Source organism: Heterocephalus glaber, unplaced genomic scaffold (genome assembly GCF_053883595.1).
Source record: "Heterocephalus glaber isolate CG9 unplaced genomic scaffold, H.glaber_assembly_v1.0 deba00000594, whole genome shotgun sequence".
Classification (NCBI taxonomy): Eukaryota; Metazoa; Chordata; class Mammalia; order Rodentia; family Bathyergidae; genus Heterocephalus; species Heterocephalus glaber.
Genome location: NW_028258151.1, coordinates 14032804 through 14055790, shown reverse-complemented (window position 1 = coordinate 14055790; position 22987 = coordinate 14032804). Strand labels below are relative to the sequence as shown.

Below are 22987 nucleotides of genomic sequence, written 5' to 3'. Positions count from 1 at the left end.
AAGAGGGCTTCAGGAAACACTCTGATGCAAGCATGAAGTATGAATAAAGCTCAGCCCTGTCAGCTCAGGGGACAGTGGAGTTTCTAAAAATGACTCCACCTAACAGGGACAAGTGGGTCTCTACAGGTCAGTTTTTTCTCATGATTCATTTCTTAGTTGAACCCAGTATTCTCTGGATTTTTTTTTTTTTTTGGTACTGGGGATCGAACTCGAGACCTTGAACTTAGAAGGCAGGCGCCGGAACCACTGAGCTAAATCTCTGGCCCTGGCCCTGGCCCTGGTTTTTGATTTTGAGGCTGGAATATGGAGAGTTAACAGTATGGGGATCACTCTAAAATTGATCTGAGGGCTCAGTGGTTCCGCCACCTGCCACGCAACTGCAAGGTCCTGAGTTTGATCCCCGGTACCAAAAACAAATAAACAAGCAAATAAATAAACAAACAAACAAAATAAAATTGATCTGAAGCTGATGCTATTTGGTCAAGGGGCACTTTCACGAAGGTTCCCTTCTGCTGAATAACAGCACCACCTAGTGGTCACCTTTGTCAAAGCCATGGACCCCAGCAGCATTTACACCCAACCCACTGAGCTCACACTCAATACTTCCCCCAGTCCAGTAAGACAAAAAGGTCAGTCTTTGAGGGGGAAAAAAAAAATCACTCAAAGGCCACAGTAACATATAACCACGTCCAACTGGCTTTTTTTATTGGAGATGGGGACGTGGAGATAACAATATGAAGACAGCTGGGACCCCAGGTTGGGAAGAACACCCTCTCCTCCTCATATTGCCCACTGCCCCAAATAAAAAATAACCAACTATGGGGGAGTAGCTGAGACAGCGACTGGGGCATAGGGGAAGGAGACACGAAACTTGAGGGCTGCAGTGAAGAGACCATGCGTGTGCTGGGAGGGCCTGTGGCGGCGGCTGTATAAGTCTGTGTCTTCCAGGTAGGCATGTATAAATATAAAGATAAGCTGTTCTTTCTCCCCTCTCCCTCTGCTGTGCTGCTTGCCGCCATCCCAGTGTCTTTTCACATGAGGGCAAAGGGAAGAGATGAGTCATCACCGAATTGCGATCAGACCCACATCCATCAGCTTCTGGATCTTCTGCGCTATTACAGGGTTCTTTAAGTGTCTAAAACAGAAAAGGTGAAGTGAGCTGAATGAAACTTGCCCCCAGAGACAGATTCCTTGCTTCTAGAACAAGCTCCAGCTCAAAACCCCAAGGAGCCTTAGACAGGGTACAGGAAGAGGTCTGGTGAAGGTGCCAGGCAGACCTGGCAAAGGTCTTCTCTACTGTGCAGAACCTGCCAGGCCTACTGTGTGCATGGAAAGCCATGAGGCAAGACCTTTCTCCTCCAAAACCGGTCTTTCCAACCGATTGTGTAAGCTGTCAGGACCAACAAGTAAATGAAATTCATGCACAATGCACCTTCCCCCAGACTACTGGGGATTCAACCAGGGGCCTTTGTACCAAGTTATATCCCCAGCCCCTCTCTTTTTTTTTTTGAGACAAGGTCTCACATGTAGTTCTGGCTGGCCTCTGCCTTAGCCTCCCGAGTGCTAGAATTATAGGTATGTGCCACCATGTCCAGCTCCCCAGCCCTTTTTTTAGAAATAGGGTCTTGCTAAGTCACTAACCTGCTCAGGATGGGCTTGAACTTGTGATCTCCTTGCCTCAGCCTCCCAGAATACTGGGATCATGGGTATGGTGCCACCACATTTGGCTCAATCCTTCCAGTTTTAAGAAAGATTACACCACCCTTCCTAGGTAATCACACCCTGCCAACTCTCTGAAAGGCTATCCTGAACTTGGCTTACTCGCTGAGCGCCTGGGGGTCCTTCTGCATCTGCTCCAGGATAAGTCGCATGGCTGGGTCACTCATTATCTGCTGCACCTCAGGGTCAGCCATGGCCCGTCGCTTCACATCCTCAGGGTTGTCATGTCTGTTGTACTGAGCCATCATACAGCGCTGATAACCATCTGCAGCCTCCTGTATTCAAAAGGGAGAGTGTCAGCATTACCTGGCTCACTTCTCTAGAAAGTTCAGGGTAATAGCCAGTGAGGAGGACTGGAACTGCAAGGAGAGGGAAGACTTGAGGGCGAAAGAGGCCTGGGTGGGCCCATGAAGGCCAGCAGAACTCACCTTACAGCTAGAGTCCAGGTCCAGTGCTTTCTGGTACACATCCATGGCCTTTGTGTAGTCCTTCATGGCTTCCAGGGCAGCGGCTTTCCGGGTATAACCTTTGACTATGGACAAACAGGAGGTGAGGCACCATCTGAAACACAGCGCTCACAGCTCCCCAAGCTCTGTGCCTGCTGATCTACAGGCCAAGGTCCCTGCTCTTTACTTCTCTCAATTTTTTGGCAGAGTAGGGGATAGAGAGAGGTGGGGAAAGGCACTTACTGAAGGTTGGCTCCAGCTGGATACATTCTTCACAGTCCTAGGAAGAAGTAGCAGAAAGAAATTAGGCTCTTTCCTTAGAGGGACTCAGTCAAACCACTTGATCATGTCCTCGGATGTGCCAGAGGCTTTAGCTTTTGCCTCTGCCGCTCATGCCAGTGCTGGCCCTGGGTTAAGCAGGAAGACAGAGTGGGAAAGCCAGGGTTTGGCCCCAGGAAAGACAACTCCAGATAGATCACCATCCCACAGCCTGACTCTTCACAAGCCTGATTTTATGACAAACACAGAAAAGGTGGTAACACTTCTAGTTTTGCGAGAAAGAGAACATGACAGCCAGGGCTATATAGTGAGTTCAAAGCCAAACTGAAGAAAAGCAAGACCCTGTCTCAAGAAATCAAAAACAAAAAAAGAAAAAAAAAAAGAAATCAAAAACATAGGGGACCAAGGGCTGGGGATTCAGCTCAGTGGTTCCGGTGCCTGCCTTGCAAGTGCAAGGTCCCGAGTTTGATCCCCAGTACCAAAAAAAAAAAAAAAAAATCAAAAACACAAATACCAACATGGGCCCAGAACTTATCTCTAGATCCATCAGATTTTGCCACCTTCTCACAGTATGCTGGTCTGCTAGAGAATAACAAACACATCACAGAGAGGTATAAGAGTGGATCATATTCATAAAGATGGGGATTAAATCTCCAGTGTCACAGTCACACTTGACCATACTGTATATGACAGGCTAGCAGACCTGCCTATAACTGAACTATAGAACTAAACATTAAAAAAGTGGGGAAGGAAAAAAAAAATGTAAGGAAGCATAGTATAGTCATCCTAATAATATGGTTCAACAAACTATAAACAACTACTGATCTAGCAATTCTACTTTTGCGCATATTCTCCAAAAAATTTAAAGTAGGGACATTAACAGGTATTTATTTGTACATCCATTTTAACAGCAACATTATGCACAAAACCTGAAAGGTGGAAACAAACCAACATCAACAGATGGACAAATACACCAACAAAACATGGCATGTGAATATAATGGAATATTATTTGGCTTTAAGAAACCCTGGGCTGGGGATTTAGCTCAGTGGTTCCACCGCCTGCCTTGCAAGCACAAGGTCCCAAGTTCAATCCCTGGTACCAAAAAAAAAAAAAAAAAAGAAAAGAAAAGAAAGAAACCCTGACATATGCTGGGACATACATCAAACTTGAAGACATTATATAAAGTCAAGCAGGTCAGTTCCAAAAGGACAAATACTGCAGTGACCATGCTTGAGGTACCTGTGGCAGTCCAACTCAAAGAACAGAAACAGTGGTCACCAGGGGATGTTTCAGTGTAGGCAGGTGAAAAAGTCCTGTAGTTGTTTCCCAAAGATGTGAATATACTTAATGCCACCAAGTGTACACGTAAAATGGTTAAAAAGCAACACTCTGGGAGGCTGAGGCAGGAGGACTGCCAAGGTTCAAGTCAACCCAGGTAGCTTGGCAAGACACAGCCTCAAATTAAAAATAAATTTTAAAAAAGCAAAAAAACAAAAGCTAGGGATGTAGCTGAGTAGTAGAGCACCCTGCGGTTCAATCCCCAGTATGGCCAAAAAACCCAAAAAAGATAAACAACGAGAACAAAGCAACACAGTCCTCAATGAAGGTGGCAAGCATCCACTTTCCCAAGTACTCTCAATTTCTAACCCCACAGAGTAGGCCAGGTGCACATAGGCCCTGTTTTTCAATACACACAAGCACCACCTCTGTGAATCTAATCTGGAATCAAGGAAAGATCATCAACCTTCAAATGAAAAAAAAACAAGAAGGAACAGGGAGGGGGGCACCCTGTCCTCAGAGGTTTATGTATCAATGGCCCCACCTGCCTAAGCTCCTCACCTTGAGCGCCAGCTGGAACTCCAGTAGTTTGGTGTAGCAGGCAGCTCGATTGCTGTACAGCTTGGCATCTCGTGGGTTCCGTTTAATGGCTTCTGTGTAGTGCTTCATGGCCTGGGGATAGTCTCCTGGATAAGGAAAACAAAGACTACTGTTTGAAAAGCAAAAAGCCACCTCTTTGGAGCTCTAGGCCACATGTACCCTGTAGTCAGGCACAGGAAGCCATCCACACAGTAGTATCCAAAGGGGCCCAACAGGGAAGATGAGGTACCTTTCTGAAAACACTCATTGCCCTTGTTCTTTTCCTCCAAAGCCAGGTCAGGGTTGATGTAGGCCAGCCGCTCTTGCTCCTTCAGGATTTTCTCTGCCTAAGAAAAAAAGATTCTTGGAATAGTAATTTAAACTCCCATGAACATTTAAATAGTGGGCTGAAAAGCCTAATTAGAGATACTAATTTTCAAAGTCCTGCTGGCAAGATTTACTTTTGCTTAAGGAATTTTACATTCCTGTGCTGAGGAAGTAGCTCAGTGCTACAGAATATATGTGGCTTAGCACACTTGAGGCCCTGGTTCAATCCCAGGGACAGGGAGACAGACAGAGACACACACAATTTTACATATATCATTAGCAAGGTACAGAGCAAAACAAAGTGAACAGCAGCGCTATACATGATTCAAAAGCATGCCCTACACGAAAATGATATGTAATTAACTTGATAGCACAGTTAATTTTCTTTTCTTTTTTTGGTACCAGGGATCAAATTCAGGACCTTGCGCACTTTCGAGGCAGGCACAGTGCCACTGAGCGAAATCCCTGGCCCTCTTTTTTTTTGACATGGGGTCTCACTAGGTAGTGTAGCCACTCCTTTACTCAGTATGTACCCCAGGCTAGCCTCAAACTCATGGCAATCCTCCTGCTTCGGCCTCCTGGGTGCTGGGATTACAGGCATACACTACCATGCCCAGCAATAGCAGTTAACTTTTTAACCCATTTTTTTTTTTTGGTACTGGGGATCGAACTCGGGACCTTGAGGTTGCAAGGCAGGCGCCAGAACCACTGAGCTAAATCCCCAGCCCTCTAACCCATTTTTTAATTTTTATTTTTAGAGATGGGGTTTTGCTATGTTGTCCAGGCTGCCCTTGAACTCTTGAACACAAGAACACAAGTGACCCTATCCTCCTGACTAGCTGGGATTGCAGGTGTGTACCGCTGTGCGGGGCTTCACCACTAGGGCTGCAGGCTGGGCGTGGTGACACACATTTGCAATCCCAGCACTCAGGAGGCTTAGACAGGAGGATCACTGTGAGCTCAAGGCCAGCTATATAGCAAGACCCCGTCTCAAAAATAAACAAATAAAAACATTAAGGCTGGGGACATAGTTCAATGGTAGAAAAGCTTGCCTAGCATGCTTGAGGATCTGAGCTCAATCCCCAGCATTACTCCCACCTCCAAAAGACTGCAAAAGCACCAGGTTATTTTCTACATGATGTCATCATGAACTGACAGAACCAAAATCATGTAAGATGGCCAAAAGCACTATTTAAACAAACTCTGAGTTTACTTTTCTGCAGTACTAGGGTTTGAACCCAGTGCCCCTGCAATGAGCTATATCCCAGCTTTTACTTACTCATTCCCGTGTGTGTGTGTGTGTGTGTGTGTTTGTGTGTATGTGTGTATACACACAATGGCACTGGGGACTGAATCGGGGTACAGCATTTGCCTTGCATGCATGAAGCTCTGGATTTCACCCCCAGACCTGCAAAAACAGCACTTCTTATCCTTATCTGACCCACCTGCTGGCATTTCTTCAGTACATCTGGGGTTCGGTGTTCTGCCAAAGACTTGTTGTAGAAATGGATGGCATCCTTGTACTTTTCCTCTCTGAAGTAAGAATTGCCAATTCGAGCATAAGCTCTGATAAAGAAAAGAGAATTAATTTGCTGAGAGCAGAGCCAGACACAAGGTTGGCCCCTGCAGAGAAATTATACCTGCAACTAGAAACAAGGTCTGAACCACTGCTGAGGCACTCCACCCTTTCAACACCTTTGTCTTGGCTCTAGTGGCTTCCTTTCCAGCCCCTCTTTAATATGCACGTTTGGTGGTCAGCAACCCTCCGCCCCACACAGACATTTAAGCCTTGGAAAGCAAACCCTCTACTCAAGGTACTCCACAAGGTCAAGCATACTTGGCAATCTGTCGATAGTCTTCCCGGTTCTCTCTCCCCACTTCGATGGCCTTCTCACAAAGCTCCCGGCATTTATTATAGTCGCCCTTTTCAAAGTATACCGCTGCCAGGCAGGATGGTTAAAAAAACAGTCAGTGCTCACTTTGTCCCTCAGCAATGCCTAACAACTTTACTGCCCCTGGTTTCTGAGCCTCACCTGCTTGATTGGTAATGTAAGTCATGTTGGTGGGGTCCAGTTCCTTGGCTCTGTCGTAATGCTTCAGCGCTGTGTCAAAGTCTTTCTTCTTGTAGGCATCATTCCCCAACTCTTTTTCTTTCAGTGCCTAGATGGGGTTTAGAAGAAGCAAGTCTTGGGCAAATCCAACCCGGATAGCAAATAGAGCAAGAGCTTACAATCTGTCACAGTAATGAAATAGGTAAAAACTTAACATCCATAGAGAAACAAGTTCTTCATGCCAAAGTCCTCTCCATCTATTAGCATACTCTGAAACTTCCTTTTTTACCTACCATCCTGGGTCTTTATCAGGAAAGTTAAGAAGGCTTCTTTAAGAAGAAACCCCTTTAACTCAAGGCAACTGGTGAGAACAGTGCAACTTTGAGCCAGGTTTACTGAAAATGGCCAAAAGCCCAGTTCCTGTTGCATGGCTGTCTGAGTCTTAGAAGGCCAGCAGAGGGGGCGGTGAGAGATGGGAGAAGGGGCAGAGTGGCAGCAGGAGTCTTCAGCACAGCTCACTACCAACCACACTAAGGGCCCTTTTCCAGCTGAGACACCCTGAACAACCAACACTCACCCATTAAAAGGTACTAAATTTGGCAACAATCTGCTGTTCGAGTTTTCAAGAAGAGAAAAAAATCATTTAGGCACATGCCTCCTGCTTTGGAAGACAATGTTGCTAAGTGGACAACTTTCAACCATATGCCACATACAGCCAGGAAGCAGAACAGAAGCCTAAGGACCTGCCCTTCTGGATCACTCATGAGTTTCTTGCCCTGCCCAGCTCTCACGCTGACAGCTCTGCAGCAGCTGTGGTGACTATGGAGAGGGTACTAAAACATCTGAGATGTTTCGACTCAGAAATAGTTTTCTTTTTTTGATTTTCCAAGTTATTTTTATATAACTTTTTTTTTTTTTTTTTAAATACAGTCTTGTTATATGTTGCCTCGGTGGCCCTCACACTCCTGGGCTCAAGCAGCGACACAGCGCATATTAAGCATTCAAAAATAACCACAGCTATCTGAGAGGTCTATACATGTTCCCATTCAACATACAGATTTCTAGTTCATTTAGTTGTTTATAAACAGGACAAGAAAAAGGAAAATGTTACCTGTTTCTTATTCTCTGGAAGATCCTCTTCCATTGGCTCTGGCTTGGTCTCCTTTTTGGAAGGAGGAGGAGGAGGTGGTGTTGCAGCCTCTTCCTCCTCGTCCATACTGCCCAGATCAACCCCAAGGAGAACACTGAGTGTGGTCATGATCCGAGGGTCCTGTAGTTTCCTAGTATTCATTTTTTTAAAAAGAGAAAATTATTCCTTGCTACAACAGATCTTAAGCCCCCATTTACTACTACCAATCAGATTCCTGTGCCTAGAAGTTCCTCACCCATCTGTTGATGGCTAAATTGCCATTTAGGTTACACCTAGAGAATGTTCAACCCTTCAAAACTCTAAATGAAGCCTCAGAGGTCAGAAGTGCTACCTGAGGGTGGCAGATATGCAGAATAAGTCATCACAGGTATACCTGACTATCTAACCTCAAGGGCCAAAGGACTCAGTGACAAACCCCAGTTTAAGATTTACAGCCCACCTCCATAAAGCATGCTCTGTACAAGGCCCTGGGTTCCATTCCCAGCACCACTTAAAATAAAAATTCTAGGTGCCTAGCAGTGAAGAGGCCTGTGCAGACTAGAACATTTCAAATGACTGCTTGCCCGATCCTTAAAATCCCTACCACTCAGTGGAGAACACAAGGGCACAAACCCTGCAGCCTGGCCAGGTAACTCTGCCACAGGCCTTCTACACATTTCCAGACTCAACTTGCTGCCTCTACTTACGTGCCGAGGTCGGACGGCTTGTTTCGTAGTTGCTCAATCAGTTCCCGGTAGGTAGGATCACTGAGCAGTGACCTTGTCCTGGGATCGTTCTCCAACTTCTGATATAGGTTGGGCATGTTGAAAGGGTTCATGAATTTCCTCTCTGTCCAAATAAATCAAAGTGCATCACTGCTTACTTGCATTCTGGTGCCCTTATATCCTATGCAATATGGGGAGGGGGAGGTGCTGGCTCAAAATCAACCCCATTAGGAAAATAATGAAGATAGCTATGTGGTACCTACCTGCCAACCGGGCCTCCATATTCTGTAAACCCTCTTTGAGCTGAGAGTTATTTGCTTCATGTTTTAAACCCTCCTCATAGGTTCGCTTGGCTTCTTCATATCGGTTTAAGAACTCAAGAGCTGCTGCTTTTCTCGAATAGCCCTTAAACCCATAAAAAAAGAGACAAAATAAAGGACATTTAGAGGTAATGCAGATACACTAAAAAACATGTTCTACATTTTATGGATCAAAATGTATATTCATATGAAGGCTGATGAGAAATCAGGGAGGAGGAGGACACAACCCCAAGGGTGGATCCTGCCACATACGAAAGACCACTTTCCCTATCCTGACTTGTCTGAAAACCAAGGCCTGTCACTATGGCAGCACTTTTTCAAAAAAAAAAAAATAAATAAATAATTTTTTTTTTTTTTTTTTTAATGAGACAAGGTGTCATTATGTAGCTCAGGCTGGCCCTGAACTCACAATGTTCCTGCCTTAGTCTCCCAAGTGCTGGGGTTACAGCCATGTGCCACCACATACAGCTTAGCATTTTTATTCTTGCCAGTACAAAAAAAAGGCCTGTATTACAACCGATGGTAACAGATTTGGTAAAAAGTATCATTACTTCCAAGGGCACAGTCACACAGGGAAAGGTAAGTAGGTAAATAATCAATCTACTTGGACAGACAACTAGGCAAGTCAGGAGGGCCTGCCTGGAAGTGCTGTACCCCAGATGACCCCAAGGCACTTCTGGGGTAAATCTGAAGACCCTGACTCCCCCAAGCTTACCTTGCCCCAGTCAGGCTTCAGGTCAACAGTTTTGCAGCCATCCTCATAAGCCTTCTGGTAGTCTCCTTTCTTGGCATAAGCTGCGGAACGATTGCTATAGAGCACATGGTTGTGGGGGTCCAGCTTAATTGCTTCAGAGTAGCACTGTAAGGCATCATCAATATTACCAGCACTCAGGGCCTTATTGCCCTTCTCCTTTAGCTCATTCACCTGAGGAGAAAAGGAGCCAATATAGTTTCTCTCCATAATATGCTTACTTTGTCATCAAGTATTCTGTTTTTTGGGGTTTTTTTTGAGAGAGGTCTCACTGTGTCTTCCAGGCTGACCGTGAATTTGCAGTGATCCTCCTGCCTCAGCCTTGTAAGTACAAATTATAGGCGTGTGCCACCACGCCCAGTTTGCTCTCAAGTTTTTCCACACCTATCAACAAACAGATTACTTTATGGATTAGAAGTGAGAAATTGGAGCTGTGGGTATAGCTCAGCGGTAGAGCACTTGCCTAGCATGTGTAAAACCTTGGGTTCAATCCCCAATACTACAAGCTGAGAGAAATCAAAGGTTAATGCATTTATGTTTTCTTTTTGTTTTGTTTTGTTTTTTGTTTTTGGTACCAGGGATCGAACTCGGGTCCTTGCGCTTGCACAGCAGGCGGTGAAACCACTGAGCTAAATCCCCGGCCCCATTTATGTTTTCTACACCTTTGAGAGATAGCAATAAAAAATAAGTAGAAGCCACGTATGGTGGCACATGCCTGTAATAACAGTACTGAGGGAGGACGGTAAATTTAGTTCTTCCTAGGAAACTTACTGAGACCCTACCTCAAAAAAAAAAAAAGAAACTGGGGATGAAGCTCAGTGCAGAGGATCACCACAGCAAAAATTAACAAAGCAGGAGTAAGAACCCCATCTTTCTGCTCTTCACTGGCTTCTGTGTGGACTGCTAAGAACTCCAGCCACTACTCCAAGTATCCACCTTTTAAGCTGATCTACCACCTTCTATCAAAGAGCCGTTTGCCATGTTCTGGTGTAGCAACATGATAAACTTAATGCTCTGATCTTTAATGGTTAGAGCTTTAATATTACTGTATCACAAAGATGGAGAAGGGCAAAGAAACACGACTGTGGTTTTTCTATCCTTTCAAACACTATGAAAAAAGATGGCACACACCAGAGTTTAGAAAAATAAAGGGAAACCATAGCAGTGCATGTGTGTAATCCCAGCACTCTGGAAAGCCGGGGTAGGAGGACCTCAAGTTCCAGCCTACCCTGGGCAACCAAACAAGACCCTGTTTCAAACTAAAAAATTAAAAAAGGGCCAGGGATGTAGTTTAATGGTACAGCACCTGCCTGGCAAGCGCAAGGGTGTGAGTTCGATTCCCTGTACCAAAAAAAAAAAGGAGTTGAGGATATAGCTTAGTGCAAAGGCCCTGGGTTCAATCCCCAGCACCCTGAGTGTGTGTGGGGGAGCAAAGGGAGACTTGGCCACACAGTCCAAACTTCAGATCTACCAGGGCTATCCCACAAAAGGTCAGGTGCCCCACAGCAGCCCATACCTCCACAGCTCCCTTCAATATGCTAACTTACTCTTTCTTTCTTGGTGCTAGGATCAAATGTATGGCCTTGCAAATGCTAGGCAAGTGCTCTACTACTGAGCTACATTCCCAGCCAATACAAACACATTCTGTGGGATTAAGCTACATCATTTAAGTTGCTACACTATTCTTTGTATTGAACATCCACTCATGATTCAGTCAGTGTATTGGTACAAGAACAAAGTCTGTGAAATGATTCTGGAACTCTGAGGCACACCAATCAGGAACTTTCATCAACCAGAGATCTTAAGATTGAAGCTGGCCACAGTGGTACACAGCTACTTCAGAGGCTGAAGCAAGTACAAGGTCAGCCTAGGCAACTTAGAGACCCTGTCACAAAATTTTAAAAGGGCTGGGGTTGGGGCTTTAGTTCAGTGGTTCTGGCCCCAAGGTCACAAGTTTGATCCTCAATTAAAAAAAAAAAAAAAAAGGGCTGGTGATGTAGCTCTTGGATTCAATTCACAGTGAGGGAGAATGAAGATAAAGACAGAAGGAAACTGCCAAAACTTTCTAAGCCAAGGATGAAATTTTTTTGTAATTGGTTGATTTCTTTAATTAGTTATTATGTTTTTTGAGACAGGGTCTCCCTATGTAGTCCAAGCTGGTCTTGAACTATGTACCCCAGGTTGGCAATCCTTCTGCCTCAGCCTCAAGATCACGGGTGCCTGCACCACCATCCCTGGCAGGATGAAAACTGTAAGAGCCTGGAAGGCAAAAAGTTACAAACGCAGCAGGGGTGAAGGGGTAGCTAAGGAACAGCTTTTTAAAGTTCTTGCCTATCCTACAGAAAAGCACTTTTCTTAGGGCTGGGGATTTAGCTCAGCGTCACCTGCCTTGCAAGCACAAGGTCCTGAGTTCCATCCCAGATTGCGGGGGAGGCACGGGGGGCACTTTTCTTTCTTTTTTGGGGGGGGCAGGATGGTTCTGAGCTACATTCCCATCTTTTTTTTTTTTTGTACTGAGGTTCGAACTCAGGACCTTGCACTTTCAAGGCAGGCAGCAGCACCACTGAGCTAAATCCCCACGTCCCTATTCTTTTTGACACAACAGTCTTGCTGAGTTGTCCAGGCTGGGATTGAATTTGCAACTCCCTTGCCTCAGTCACCCAATGTGCTGGGATTACAGGTGTGTACCATCACACCTGGCTTAGAAAAGCATTTTTCAAAGCAAGCATTAACCTATAGTGGGACAGAAATATTAATTCTGTGGTTTAATTGGTTTTTGTACTGGGGATTGAACCCAGGGCCTCACACAGGCTACGTAGGCATTGTACCACTACAATACACCTCCTGGCCCCTACACAAGCATTTGGGTTTTTCTTGTTTGTTTGGTTTTTTGGTACCAGGAATCAAACTCAGGGTCTTGCACTTGCCAGGCAGGTGCTGTACGGCTGAGCTACATCCCCTGTCCCAGAGTAGCATTTTAAAAGATCAAATGGAACAGAACATAGCATCACACAGTGCACACAATAGTACTGTTTTGCTGAATGTGTCACACAGGGAACGGGGGTGTAGCTCAGTGGTAGACCACTTGCTTAACACGCCCTAGGTTCGATTCCCACCATTGTCAAAAAAAATGTTACACAGTTTTTTTTTGTTGTTTTTTTTTTGGTACCAGGGATCGAACTCAGGACCTTGTGCTTGCAAGGCAGACGGTAGCACCACTGAGCTAAATCCCCAGCCCTTACAGTTGCATTTTGTATTAGGTCAAATGTAAAAGTTATATTACTGTGTAGTGTGAAAGATTTTTATAAACATAATTTTATCTTTTATTTTTATTTTTTTGAGACAGGGTCTTAGTATATATAGTTCAGCCTGGCCTTGAACTCACTATGTAGCACAGGCTGGCCTCCACTCAGTTTTTTCCCCGGCCTCACCCTTCTCAGTGCTGGGATTACAGATGACTGCTGCCACACTGGGCTGAAAAAACTAATTTTAAATATTCAGAAATCTGAGTATTTCCTGACACTGAAATACAAAATTAAGAGTTGAGGGCTGGGGATTTAGCTCAGTGGTTCCGCCGCCTGCCTCGAAAGCACAAGGACCCGAGTTCAATCCCTGGCACCAAAAAAAAAAAAAAAAGGAGTTGAAAATGCAAACAAGTCAGGTGCAGAGGTATGGGCCTGTGTTCTCAGTTATTCAGGAGGCTGAGGAAGGATGATCACAGCCCAAGAGGTCAGAGCAAACCTGAGCAACACAGTGAAACCCCATCTCTTAAAAAAGACCATAAATATGGTTTTTTGGGGACAGGGTCTCACTATGCAGCCCAGGCTGGCCTGGAACTCATTATGCAGGATGTGGTGATGCATACTGGTAATCCCAGAATTTGGGAGGCTGAAGCAAGAGAATTGAAAGTTCAAGGCTACAAGGATTTACCTAAGTGGTTCTGCCACCTGCCTCGAAAGTGCATTGTCCCAAGTTCAGTCCCCAGTACCCACGTTAAAAAGAAAAGAAAAGAAAAGAGCCGGGGAGTTAGCTCAGTGGTTCCACGGCCTGCCTCGCAAGCGCAAGGACCCGAGTTTGATCCCTGGTACCAAAAAAAAAAAAAAAAGAAAGAAAGAAAATAAAGGAGTGCAGAAAAGAAAAGAAAGTTCAAGGCCAGCCTCTGCAACTTTATTTCAAAATAAAAAAGACTGAGAATACGGATATAGCTCAATGGTAGGTAGTAGAGAAAGAACCCCTGGGTTTCATCCCCAGCACTGCCCCCTTTAAAATCATCTGTATATGCTGGGGATTTAGCTCTGTGGTTCTGGCGCCTGCCTTGCAATCGGAAGGTCCCAAGTTCGATCCCTGGTACTAAAAAAAAATAAAACAAAAAAACACACACACAAAAATTAAAAAAATAAAATCATTTGTATAACTGTCGTGTAAGTTTGTGGCCTTGAGTTTAATATTACTTTACAGTCTACTTGTACACACATTTCTATAATGGCTGATGTGATTTAAAAAAACAAAAACTAAAAAAAACCCCAAAAAACAAAAAAACAAAACTATTTTGGGGTGGAGTGTATAATTCAGTGGCAGGGGATGAGCTTCTTATGCTTGAGGCCTTGGATTCAATCTCCAGGACAAAAAAAAAAAGGCAAAACAGCCTTTTCTGTTCCTATAACAGCAGAGTGTTTCTTATATCTATACTATAACCATGAACCCCAGCTACAATTTAATTTTTACAAGGCACAAAAAGTTTAACCACCTCTCCAATACCACTCTTTCTCATCGAGTTAGCAAGGAGCTTTACCCACCAAGGGCAGTTACTGTACTAGAACAAAAGGTCTGGTTTTGTAGATCATTCCCCCAAAAAGTGAGCTGTTTTCTCTTTTTTCCGGATGAATCACCACAGTTCAATGACAGCTTCCAATGGAACAAAAGATCCCCAGACCTCTCACAGCTTGCAGGCCACCGTGGACCGAACTGAGTCACTGAGAACAAGACCAACAGCTCCAACTGGGCCCCCCAATGCTGGGCAGAGGCAAGTAACTTCTCACTGCATGCAAGAAAGCTACCAATCCCTGTGTAATCAGACACCGACTTTCCAGAGGTGTCAGTCCTGGGTCACCCTACAGTCGCCGACTATAGGGGAAGGGCCGCACGCACATCTGGAAATCGCGGACAGAGGCGGATTCCGTCCGGGACCCGCGCCTCCCTCCTCCTCCTGCTCCCGGAGTCTCCTCTCCACCCGCGCCCACCCTGACCTTCTCGGAAACATCTTTTTCCCCACTGCGGCTCAGGCTGCTAAATCCCGCAACTACTCCTGCGTACTGCGGTCCCCGCTCCTTCCTTCCAAGTTCACCGCGGCCGAGTACGCGCCGACTCCTCCGTCCGCACTCTGGGCCTCCCCGGGCCGCTCGCCCACCTCCAGCCTCCCAACGCGGCCTGCACCATCCCCCGCGCCGCCCAACCCAGCCCTCGGCGCTTCTCGCTATGCCCAGGCCTCCCGCGGCCCTGCTCACCGAGCCAGGGGGCGACGGGCTCTCCGGGTTGGGCCTCCGCCGCAGACATGCTCCTGCCCGCCGGCGGCGGCCCCCACGCCCTCGCCTCTGGCCGCCCCGGCCCACCCCGCCCCTCCACCACGGCCTGGCCACGGGCGGCCCCGCCGCCCCTCCCCCTTCACCTGCTCCATAGCCGGGCCGGGAACCTCGTAGAATCGAACCCGTCCGCTCCGCGTTACCAACCGCACGCGCCGCCTTCTGGAACCTACTAGAAGCTGCCGGGACCTCGGCTCCCGCCCCTTCCTCGCCTGCTCACTGGTCAAACTCTTCTGGGCTAGGTTCTCTGTACTCCCCTTCCATTGGCTTTAGGTCAAGCCCATCAAGTATACTTCCCTTTCATTGGGCATCAGAGAGTACTCTCTTCAACGCTGCTCTCTCCCCACCTCGGGATTGGGTTATCCCAAATAAACCCCGCCCACACCAGACTCTACGATCGGAGGGCGGAGCGAACTTCTGCAACCTGGATTGGACACTTGGTCCGCCAATCGTGGCTCAGCTAGCCGCGCCCATTGGTCCTGTTCTTTCTGGAAATTTCCACCTGTTTCATTGGGCTGCAGGATTCCATGACGGAACCGCCTTCAGAATTAAAAAAAATGTATCTCAATTGGGCGGGGAGTTGCCGACGCTCTGCGATGATAGGTTTAAATCACTGCCCTGCAAAGCGCCGGGTCGCCCCGCCCCTGGTTTAGGGAGTGTGAGGCTGAGCGCTCACTCTTCGGGACTTGGTTGGCTGCGGACTTTGTGAGGTCTCCTCCTGCCTGGCGCTCCTCCCCGCGCCAGCCGCCGACCCTGCCGACCCTGCCTTCCCCGCGGGCGGGCTGTTAGGTTCCAGATGTTCCAGCACTGGCCGGGGCCCGGAGCTGTGGCTTGGGCCGGACCGGGCGCCCGCTGGTGTCTAGGGCAGCCGCGCACCCTACTTGAGGAGAAGCAGAGATCAGGAGACGCGTGCAGGAGGCGCCCCAGGGAAGGAAAGCGCTGCCCCTCGGGCCAGCGAAGACCAGCAGGGTCCGGGAAGGCCTAGGGCGGGAAGGAGACATGCCTGCCAGTTAAAGTACTGGTTTTGCTTCCCGGTGAGCGTGGGGCTCCTGGACGCGAACGAGCCTCTGGAAGGGGCTGCCAAGGGCTTGGAGGTGTTTCTTGGAGCCCTGTGTGTCCCCACTTTCCATCTCCGGGTAATGCATCCTCCAGGGCTTCCTGTACTGGGGATTGAATCCAAGGCCTTCGCACTGAACTACATCCCAGCCCTGTTTTTATTTTGAGACAGGGTATCTCTAAATTGCTCAGACTGGGCTAGAATTTGGGATCCTCCTGTCTCAGCCTTCCAGAGTGCTGGAATTACAGGTGTGCACCACCATTCCTGGCTTCGCCCAGGATTTAAAATGTCCCTTCATGCCATTAGCTCTCGCAACCTCTTCATCCCAGCTGACACCCTTCCATTCTCAGCAATTCAGAAGGCAACAAATCCCATTCCTAGTAATCCTCTCCCCTGGAGGCTTTGGGATGGGAATTGAAGGCTCGCCTTTCCCACCTACACCTTGTCCTTCCCTCTCCAGTGCCAACTCCAGCCACAGTGACATCGGTGTTCTTGGTGTTCTTGAACTAGGCCACTCCCTTCACTCTGTTCCCCTGCCGGGGCTTATCTGCCCATCTTTAAGGCTGACGAGGATGGCAGCCGTTCCCCAGCGCCCCTTCCTAGCGCTCTAATTTCTGTCCACTGAGGACTTCCTTTCATAGCATTTGGCATAGCATGCGACCCCTCAAATCAAAAGATTTACTTCCCTGTCAGTTCCAGTCAGGTCAGTGGGGGCTTAATCTGTCCAGTGCCTGGCACATAGTTGGCATTCATGAATTCCTCAGTTTTTGTGGGGTTTTTTGTTTTTTTGAGGCAGGGACTCGATATGTAGTCCAAGCTGGCTTTGAATTCACCATATAGGGTCGGGGATTTAGCTCAGTGGTTCCAGCGCCATCCTCGAAAGCACAAGGTCCCGAGTTCGATCCCGGGTACCAAAAAAAAAAAGAGAAAAAGAAAAAAAAAATGAATTCACCGTATAGCCCAGACTGGCCTCGAACTCTTCAGCAACTTCCTGCCTAAGCTTCCTGAGTGTTGAGATTGCAGACGGGGCCACCATGCCCGGCTACATCAAATAGCATTGAATGCCCTGTTATTTGTCTAGTGCTTACAGGCATATGTGCTGAGTCCCAGCACTCTTGAGAGGCTGAAGCAGGAAAATCATAAATTTGAGCCCAGCCTGGGCAATTTAGCCAGAAGCTGTCTCAAAATAAAAATTTAAAAGAAAAAAAGACTGGGAATGTAGCCTGTAGTGCCAGCACTCTGAGAGGCTGAAGCAGGAGGATCACAAATTTGAATCTATCTTGGGCAACTTGGTGAGGTCCTGTCTCAAAATAAAAATAAACAAAGAAAGGGACCAGGGATTTAGCTCAGTGGCACCGCCCCTGCCTTGCAAGGGCAAGGTCATGAGTTCGATCCCCCGTACTAGAAAAAAAGGAAAGAGAGAGAGAAAAAAGAAAGGAATGAAAAAAAAAAAAAGAAAGGAATGGCTGGGAATGTAGCTCAGTGGGAATGCCCTGGGTTTATTTCCCAGTACTGGGAAAAAAGGAGAAAAAACAATCACTTTTGCTGGTGCTCATTCAAGTAGAAGAGACAAACTAAAAGTTAGAGTATGTCTGCTGTGGAGAATTAAGCCAGGAAGGGGTTAAGCAGCATTGGGAAGCCAGGTTGGCCACCAGAGGCTGAGGTAAGAGGACCTGTTTAGTCCAGAGTTCAAGGCTACCCTGGTGCACCATTGCCAGACCTTTCTAAGGAAAAGAAAAGAATGTTGAGAAAAGCTAGAGTTTCTAGAAGTTAAGCCTAAGAACTTTATGGGGAAAAGAAAATCTAAAAGTTTGTTGATTAACTATTAAAAAGTTTAGTTTTTTTGCTGTACTGGGGATGGAACCCAGGGTATTCACAATGAGCCACCCCCTTCTCCCAGGCCCTTTTTTCACTTTTTTTTTTTTTTTAAAGTTTCTGCACTACATCCCTAGTCCTTTTTTAACATTTTTATTTATTTATTTATTTTGTTTGTTTGTTTTTTGAGGCAGGGTCTCACTACATAGTTCAGGCTGGCCTTGAACTCACTGTGTAGCCCAAGCTGGCCTCAAACTCACAATTTCAGCCTCCCCAGTGCTGGGATTGATTACAGGTGTGTGCCACCCCACCCAGCTTCACTTTTTTGGTGTTTTTTTTTTTTTTGGTACCGGAGATGAACTCGGGTCCTTGGGCTTTCGAGGCAGGCAGCAGAACCACTGAGCTAAATCCCTGGCCCCACTTCACCTTTTATTTAAGGGCAGAATCTTACTAAATTCCCCAGGCTGGCCTCAAACTTGGCAATCCTCCTGCCTCAGCTTCCAGAGTAGCTGGGATTACAGGTGTGGGCCACTGTGCCTGGCATGAAATTATATATTTTATTAATGGATGGAGAGATAAGATGCTAATTTTCCATATTAAAAGTTCAAGACAATTAAAAAAAAAAAAGACAAGGACTGGGGATTTAGCTCAGTGGCACCATGCCTGCCTGGAAACCACAAGGTCCTGAGTTCAATTCCTGATACCAGAAAAAAAGAAAAAAAAGACTGTTGGGTAAGGGGATGATGTTCCTTTTTTTTTTTTTCCCCCGGTACTGGGGATTGAACTCAGGACCTTGCACTTTTGAGGCGGACACAGTGCCACTGAGCTACACCCCCAGCCTGGTGTAGCATTTTCAATAGGGGGGCAGGGCAAACACCAGAAAGAAGCAATTTAAAAAAAAAAAAGGTTGGATTTTGCATTTTTTCCCCACCACTCGGTTTAGAACCCAAGGCCTTTGCACTGAGCTACACACCCCCACCTTTTTAAAACAGGGTCTCACTCAGTCACTAAATTGCCCGGGCTGGGCTCAACCTGTGATCCTCTTGCCTCAGCCTCCCAGAGTTCTGGGATTATAAGCATGCACCGACAGGCCTGGCTTGGATGCATTTTGGAGAAGTAAAAAGGATTTGTTGATGCATTGGTTGTGAGGCATGAGGGAAGCAGGAGTCAAGAGGGAGGCACTTGCCTTTCTCTTATTCACCCACTGTATCAAGTGTGTCGAGACCTTTCATCGCTTCTTGGCACTGTCTGTCACCACACTGCTGTCCCAGCCAACTCTTCCTCCGAGTGGCCTGTCCAGACCTGCTCTCATCTCCCCACAGTCTGGCTCCCCACTTCTTTCCTCTTCCTCCCACCTTATGGCCTGGTCTCATCTGCCACACATGTTTTTTAAATGGTCCTATGTGTGGCTCCCTGTTCTGGGTACAGGGACCCTGGCAGGGACTCCAGTGAACAAGGTAGCCCAAGGATGAAGCTTTGCATGGAACTTCTTTTCTAATGAGGAAACTATCAGCATTGTCCCTTGGAGCAACTTACTTAACCTCCCAATGCTTCAGTGGAGAAGTTTCTATATCAAAGTGCCTATGAGGATTAAATGACTTGATATTGTAAAGCACTTCAAATTTGTTTTTTGGGGATTTTTTGTACCGGGGATCGATCTTGGGACCTTGTGCTTGAGAAGTAGGCGGCAGAACCACTTCAAATTTGTAAAGAACAGTGCCTGGCTGTAGAGTACGCACTACATGCACATGTTAAAAAAAATGAAGCAGAGCATGGTGGTACATGACTGTAATCCCAGTGCTTTGGGAAGCTATGGCTGGAAGGAGGATTGCAAGTTGGAGCCCAGCCTTGGCAATTTAGCAAGTTAGGAGGACCCTTGTGTCAAATAAAATAAAAGGTCTGGGGATGTAACTCAGTGTGAAATCCCTGGGTTCAATCCCTAGTACTACAAACAAACAACAAAAACCTTGTGAACTCTCTTTGAGATAAGGAAAATTACAACTAATAAATAGATGTGGAGCTTTAGAAGGAATGCTTTTGGGGCACTGTGTCTCAGTAAAGCAACTTCTGAACACACAGAAGTGGTAGCTCTTAGAATTTCCATCACCTTGGGCTTCCTCCACCTCCTGGTGAACTCAGGGGACTGAAGGTATGGAGGGGGCCGGCAGTGTCTCCTCGCTCATCCCGCACCCTGCACCCCTGCCGGCTTCCTCCACTGCTTCCTGTGCTCCACCGGAAAGCCCCTGGTGACTCACGCTACTCTTCCAGGCCTCCCTCACTCTTCTGGGCTGGATTAGCGTCCACTTGTGACCACTGTACCAGCAGCAAGGGAGAGACTGAAGGGCCAATGTGTGCAGCCAATTTTCTACAGAGGAACTTCCTAATTTTAAAGCTCTTTCAATCTCAGAAAAAGTAAACTAGCTGAAGCTCAGCTGAGATGGGCATGGAAGGAACAGTAGCAGCTCAGGAATCTGGGGATTGAAGACAACCTGGGGAAAGCCAGACTTCATTCTGGCCTCTAGGCAACTCCGATAGAATATTTACATTCCTGGCATAACTCAGTGCTCCTAACTCCCATGTCTCTGCTAAAATAGAATCTGAATCTTGATTAGTGGGGAATTAAAAAAAAAAAAAGTTCTGTTTGCTACAGTGAATTTGTACAGAGAACCAGGCACTTCGCCAGATGCTTCAAGGACTAAAGCGATGATAATTATTTTCTAATAATTATTCATCGGACAGCCAGAGAGCCCAGGCCAGGACCTCACTGTCCACAGCCCCTCCCTGGCAGTCGCAGCAGTCTCTTGGCTGTGAATATGATACCATCTCAGATGACTGCCCGAGTACCAGCCACAGCTCAGAGCAAGCGCACAAGCTCCAGGCTTGTCTTTCCACACACACCTGGACTCCTAGGTCATGTCCTATGCAAGGTGTATGATGGGAGGGGAGCTCCGGTCCTTCCAGGGATGGCTGAGTAAGGAGGGCCTCAACATGAGCTGTGATACGCAGGAGATAGAACTGTTGGCTGGACATGGTGGGCCCACCTATAATCCCAGCACTTGGGAGGTTGAGGCAGGAGAATCACCATGAGTTTGAGGCCAGCCTAGGCTACATAGTTCAAGACCAGACTGAGCTACATAGCTAGATCCTGTCTGAAAAAACAGAAAATAAAACAAAGCAAAAAAAAAAAATCAAAATCAAAATGAGAGACAGAGAGGGCCGGGGATTTAACTCAGTGGTGGCGCCACTTCCCTCACAAGCACAAGGTCCCAAGTTAGATCCCCGGTACAAAAAAAAAAAAAGGAGAGAGACAGAATTCTCAAAGGCTAGGAAATAATACAATTTTTCAACTGGGGAAGAAGCCACAGTTTTCTGTGATAAAATTTTCTGACAGTTGAATAGGAGGCATACAGTCAGAATAAGTTGATCCCAAGGTAGTGATTCTCAACCAGAGTAATCACATCCACAGCTGACATTTAGCAATGTACACCCCCTCCAAAGGGGGAGCAGGTAGCATTGACTAAAGTTCACACTGCTGGCAGTATCAATTGGTATCCTTCATGAGTCTTATTTCCCAATGGCTTCCTGACTGTGTGTGCTTGTGTGTGTGTGTGTGTGTGTGTGTGTGTGTGTGACACTAGAGATTGAATCCTGGACCTTTGCACTGAGCACCCCCCCACACCCTTAAATGTTTTATTTTGAGACAGGATCTTTGTTCAGGCTAAATTGTTCAAACTTCTAAATCTCCTGCCTCAGCCTCTAAAGTGCTGGGACTATAGATGTGTGCCACCAGGCACTGAACTACATCCCCTGCTCTTATGTTTTCTTTTGAGACAGGGTCTCACTAAATTTCTGAATGGCCCTGCTGGGCCCTAACTTTCACTGCTCCCAACTCAAGCTCCCAGAGTGCTGTGATTACACCACCATGCCTAGCCCAACTTCATTTTGAAAGGCTGTTTTTCTTTTCTTTTTTGGGGGGGAGGTACCGGGGATCAAACTTGGGACCTTGAGCTTGCAAGGCAGTCGCCAGAACCACTGAGCTAAACTCCCAGCTCTTCTTTTCTTTTTTTGAAACAAGGTCTCCCTATGTAGTTCAGGCTGGCCTTGAACTCATTATGTAGCCCAGACTGGCCTCCAACAGACACTGATCCTCCTGCCTCTGCCTCCTAAGTGCTGGGACTGCAGGCATGCACTACTAGGCCTGGCTTTTTTTTTTTATGCTGGGGATCGAATCCCAGGCCTTCAGAATGTGAGGCCAGCACTCTATCACTGATCTGCATCCCCAGGCCAAATTTTATTTTTATCTTGAGATAGGGTCTCTCTAAATTGCCTAGGCTGCCCTTGAACTTGGGCTCTCCCTGCTTTAGCCACTTGAATAGCTGGGATTATAGGTGTTCACCACTGTGCCCAGCTGGAATGTCTTTTGATGTTGCTTTCCTTGTCATTTTTAATTTTCACAGCCCCAGTGCAGGGCCTGGGGCATAGCCAGTGCTCGCTAAGCATCTGTTGAAAGAGCGAATGGAAGAAGCTGACCTCCCTGCAGTCCCCGCAGGTGCCTTGGCCTCCCCTGGAAGGTCCCTGTGACCTTCCTCTCTTAGCCATCTTTACTCCCTATTCTGCTTTTCTTTTCTAGGCCAAGTATTAGATCCTTTCTGACCCAGAGTTTAAAATTATAATGGATCAGCACTAGGGAGGCCGAAGCAGGAAAATCATGAGTTTGAGGCCGGTCCTGACTACATAGTGAGACACAGTCTCAAAAATAAATTAAAAAAAAAAAAGGAAACAGATACAAAATGAAGGTCAAGCTTTGTTCTATTTTTAATTACCTATTGGGCATCTGGGGAACAAGTGAAGAGTTATTTTTTTAAGCAAAAAATCCCTGACTGCTCCAGAAGAAAACACCCATTACTCTTCTTTCATTTTGTGAGGAGT

At 46.7% G+C, this 22987-nt stretch overlaps 1 protein-coding gene across 1 annotated transcript; it reads right to left on the bottom strand.

Moving 5' to 3' along the window:
• Positions 1-673: 673 nt before the first annotated feature.
• Stip1 (stress induced phosphoprotein 1) lies at positions 674-15438 on the bottom strand. Its single transcript, XM_004852548.3, has 14 exons — positions 15273-15438; positions 9572-9781; positions 8800-8941; positions 8519-8660; positions 7794-7962; positions 6665-6791; positions 6469-6571; positions 6077-6197; positions 4555-4651; positions 4287-4411; positions 2409-2445; positions 2148-2251; positions 1822-1994; positions 674-1135 (listed from the first exon to the last, which is right to left on the bottom strand). Exons 1-14 carry the CDS (start codon positions 15279-15281, stop codon positions 1063-1065), a joined length of 1632 nt encoding a protein of 543 aa, XP_004852605.1. The 5' UTR covers positions 15282-15438; the 3' UTR covers positions 674-1062.
• Between the last annotated feature and the right edge of the window lie 7549 nt (positions 15439-22987).

What these genes read in the sequence shown, in the direction of transcription:
- Stip1 (XM_004852548.3), bottom strand. An exon ending in TATGGAGGCCCGGTTGGCAG is followed by an intron (nt 8,661 to 8,799) that starts GTAGGTACCACA and finishes TTATTTGGACAG; the next exon opens with AGAGGAAATTCATGAACCCT. An exon ending in TACTGAAGAAATGCCAGCAG is followed by an intron (nt 4,652 to 6,076) that starts GTGGGTCAGATA and finishes TTTTTTTCTTAG; the next exon opens with GCAGAGAAAATCCTGAAGGA.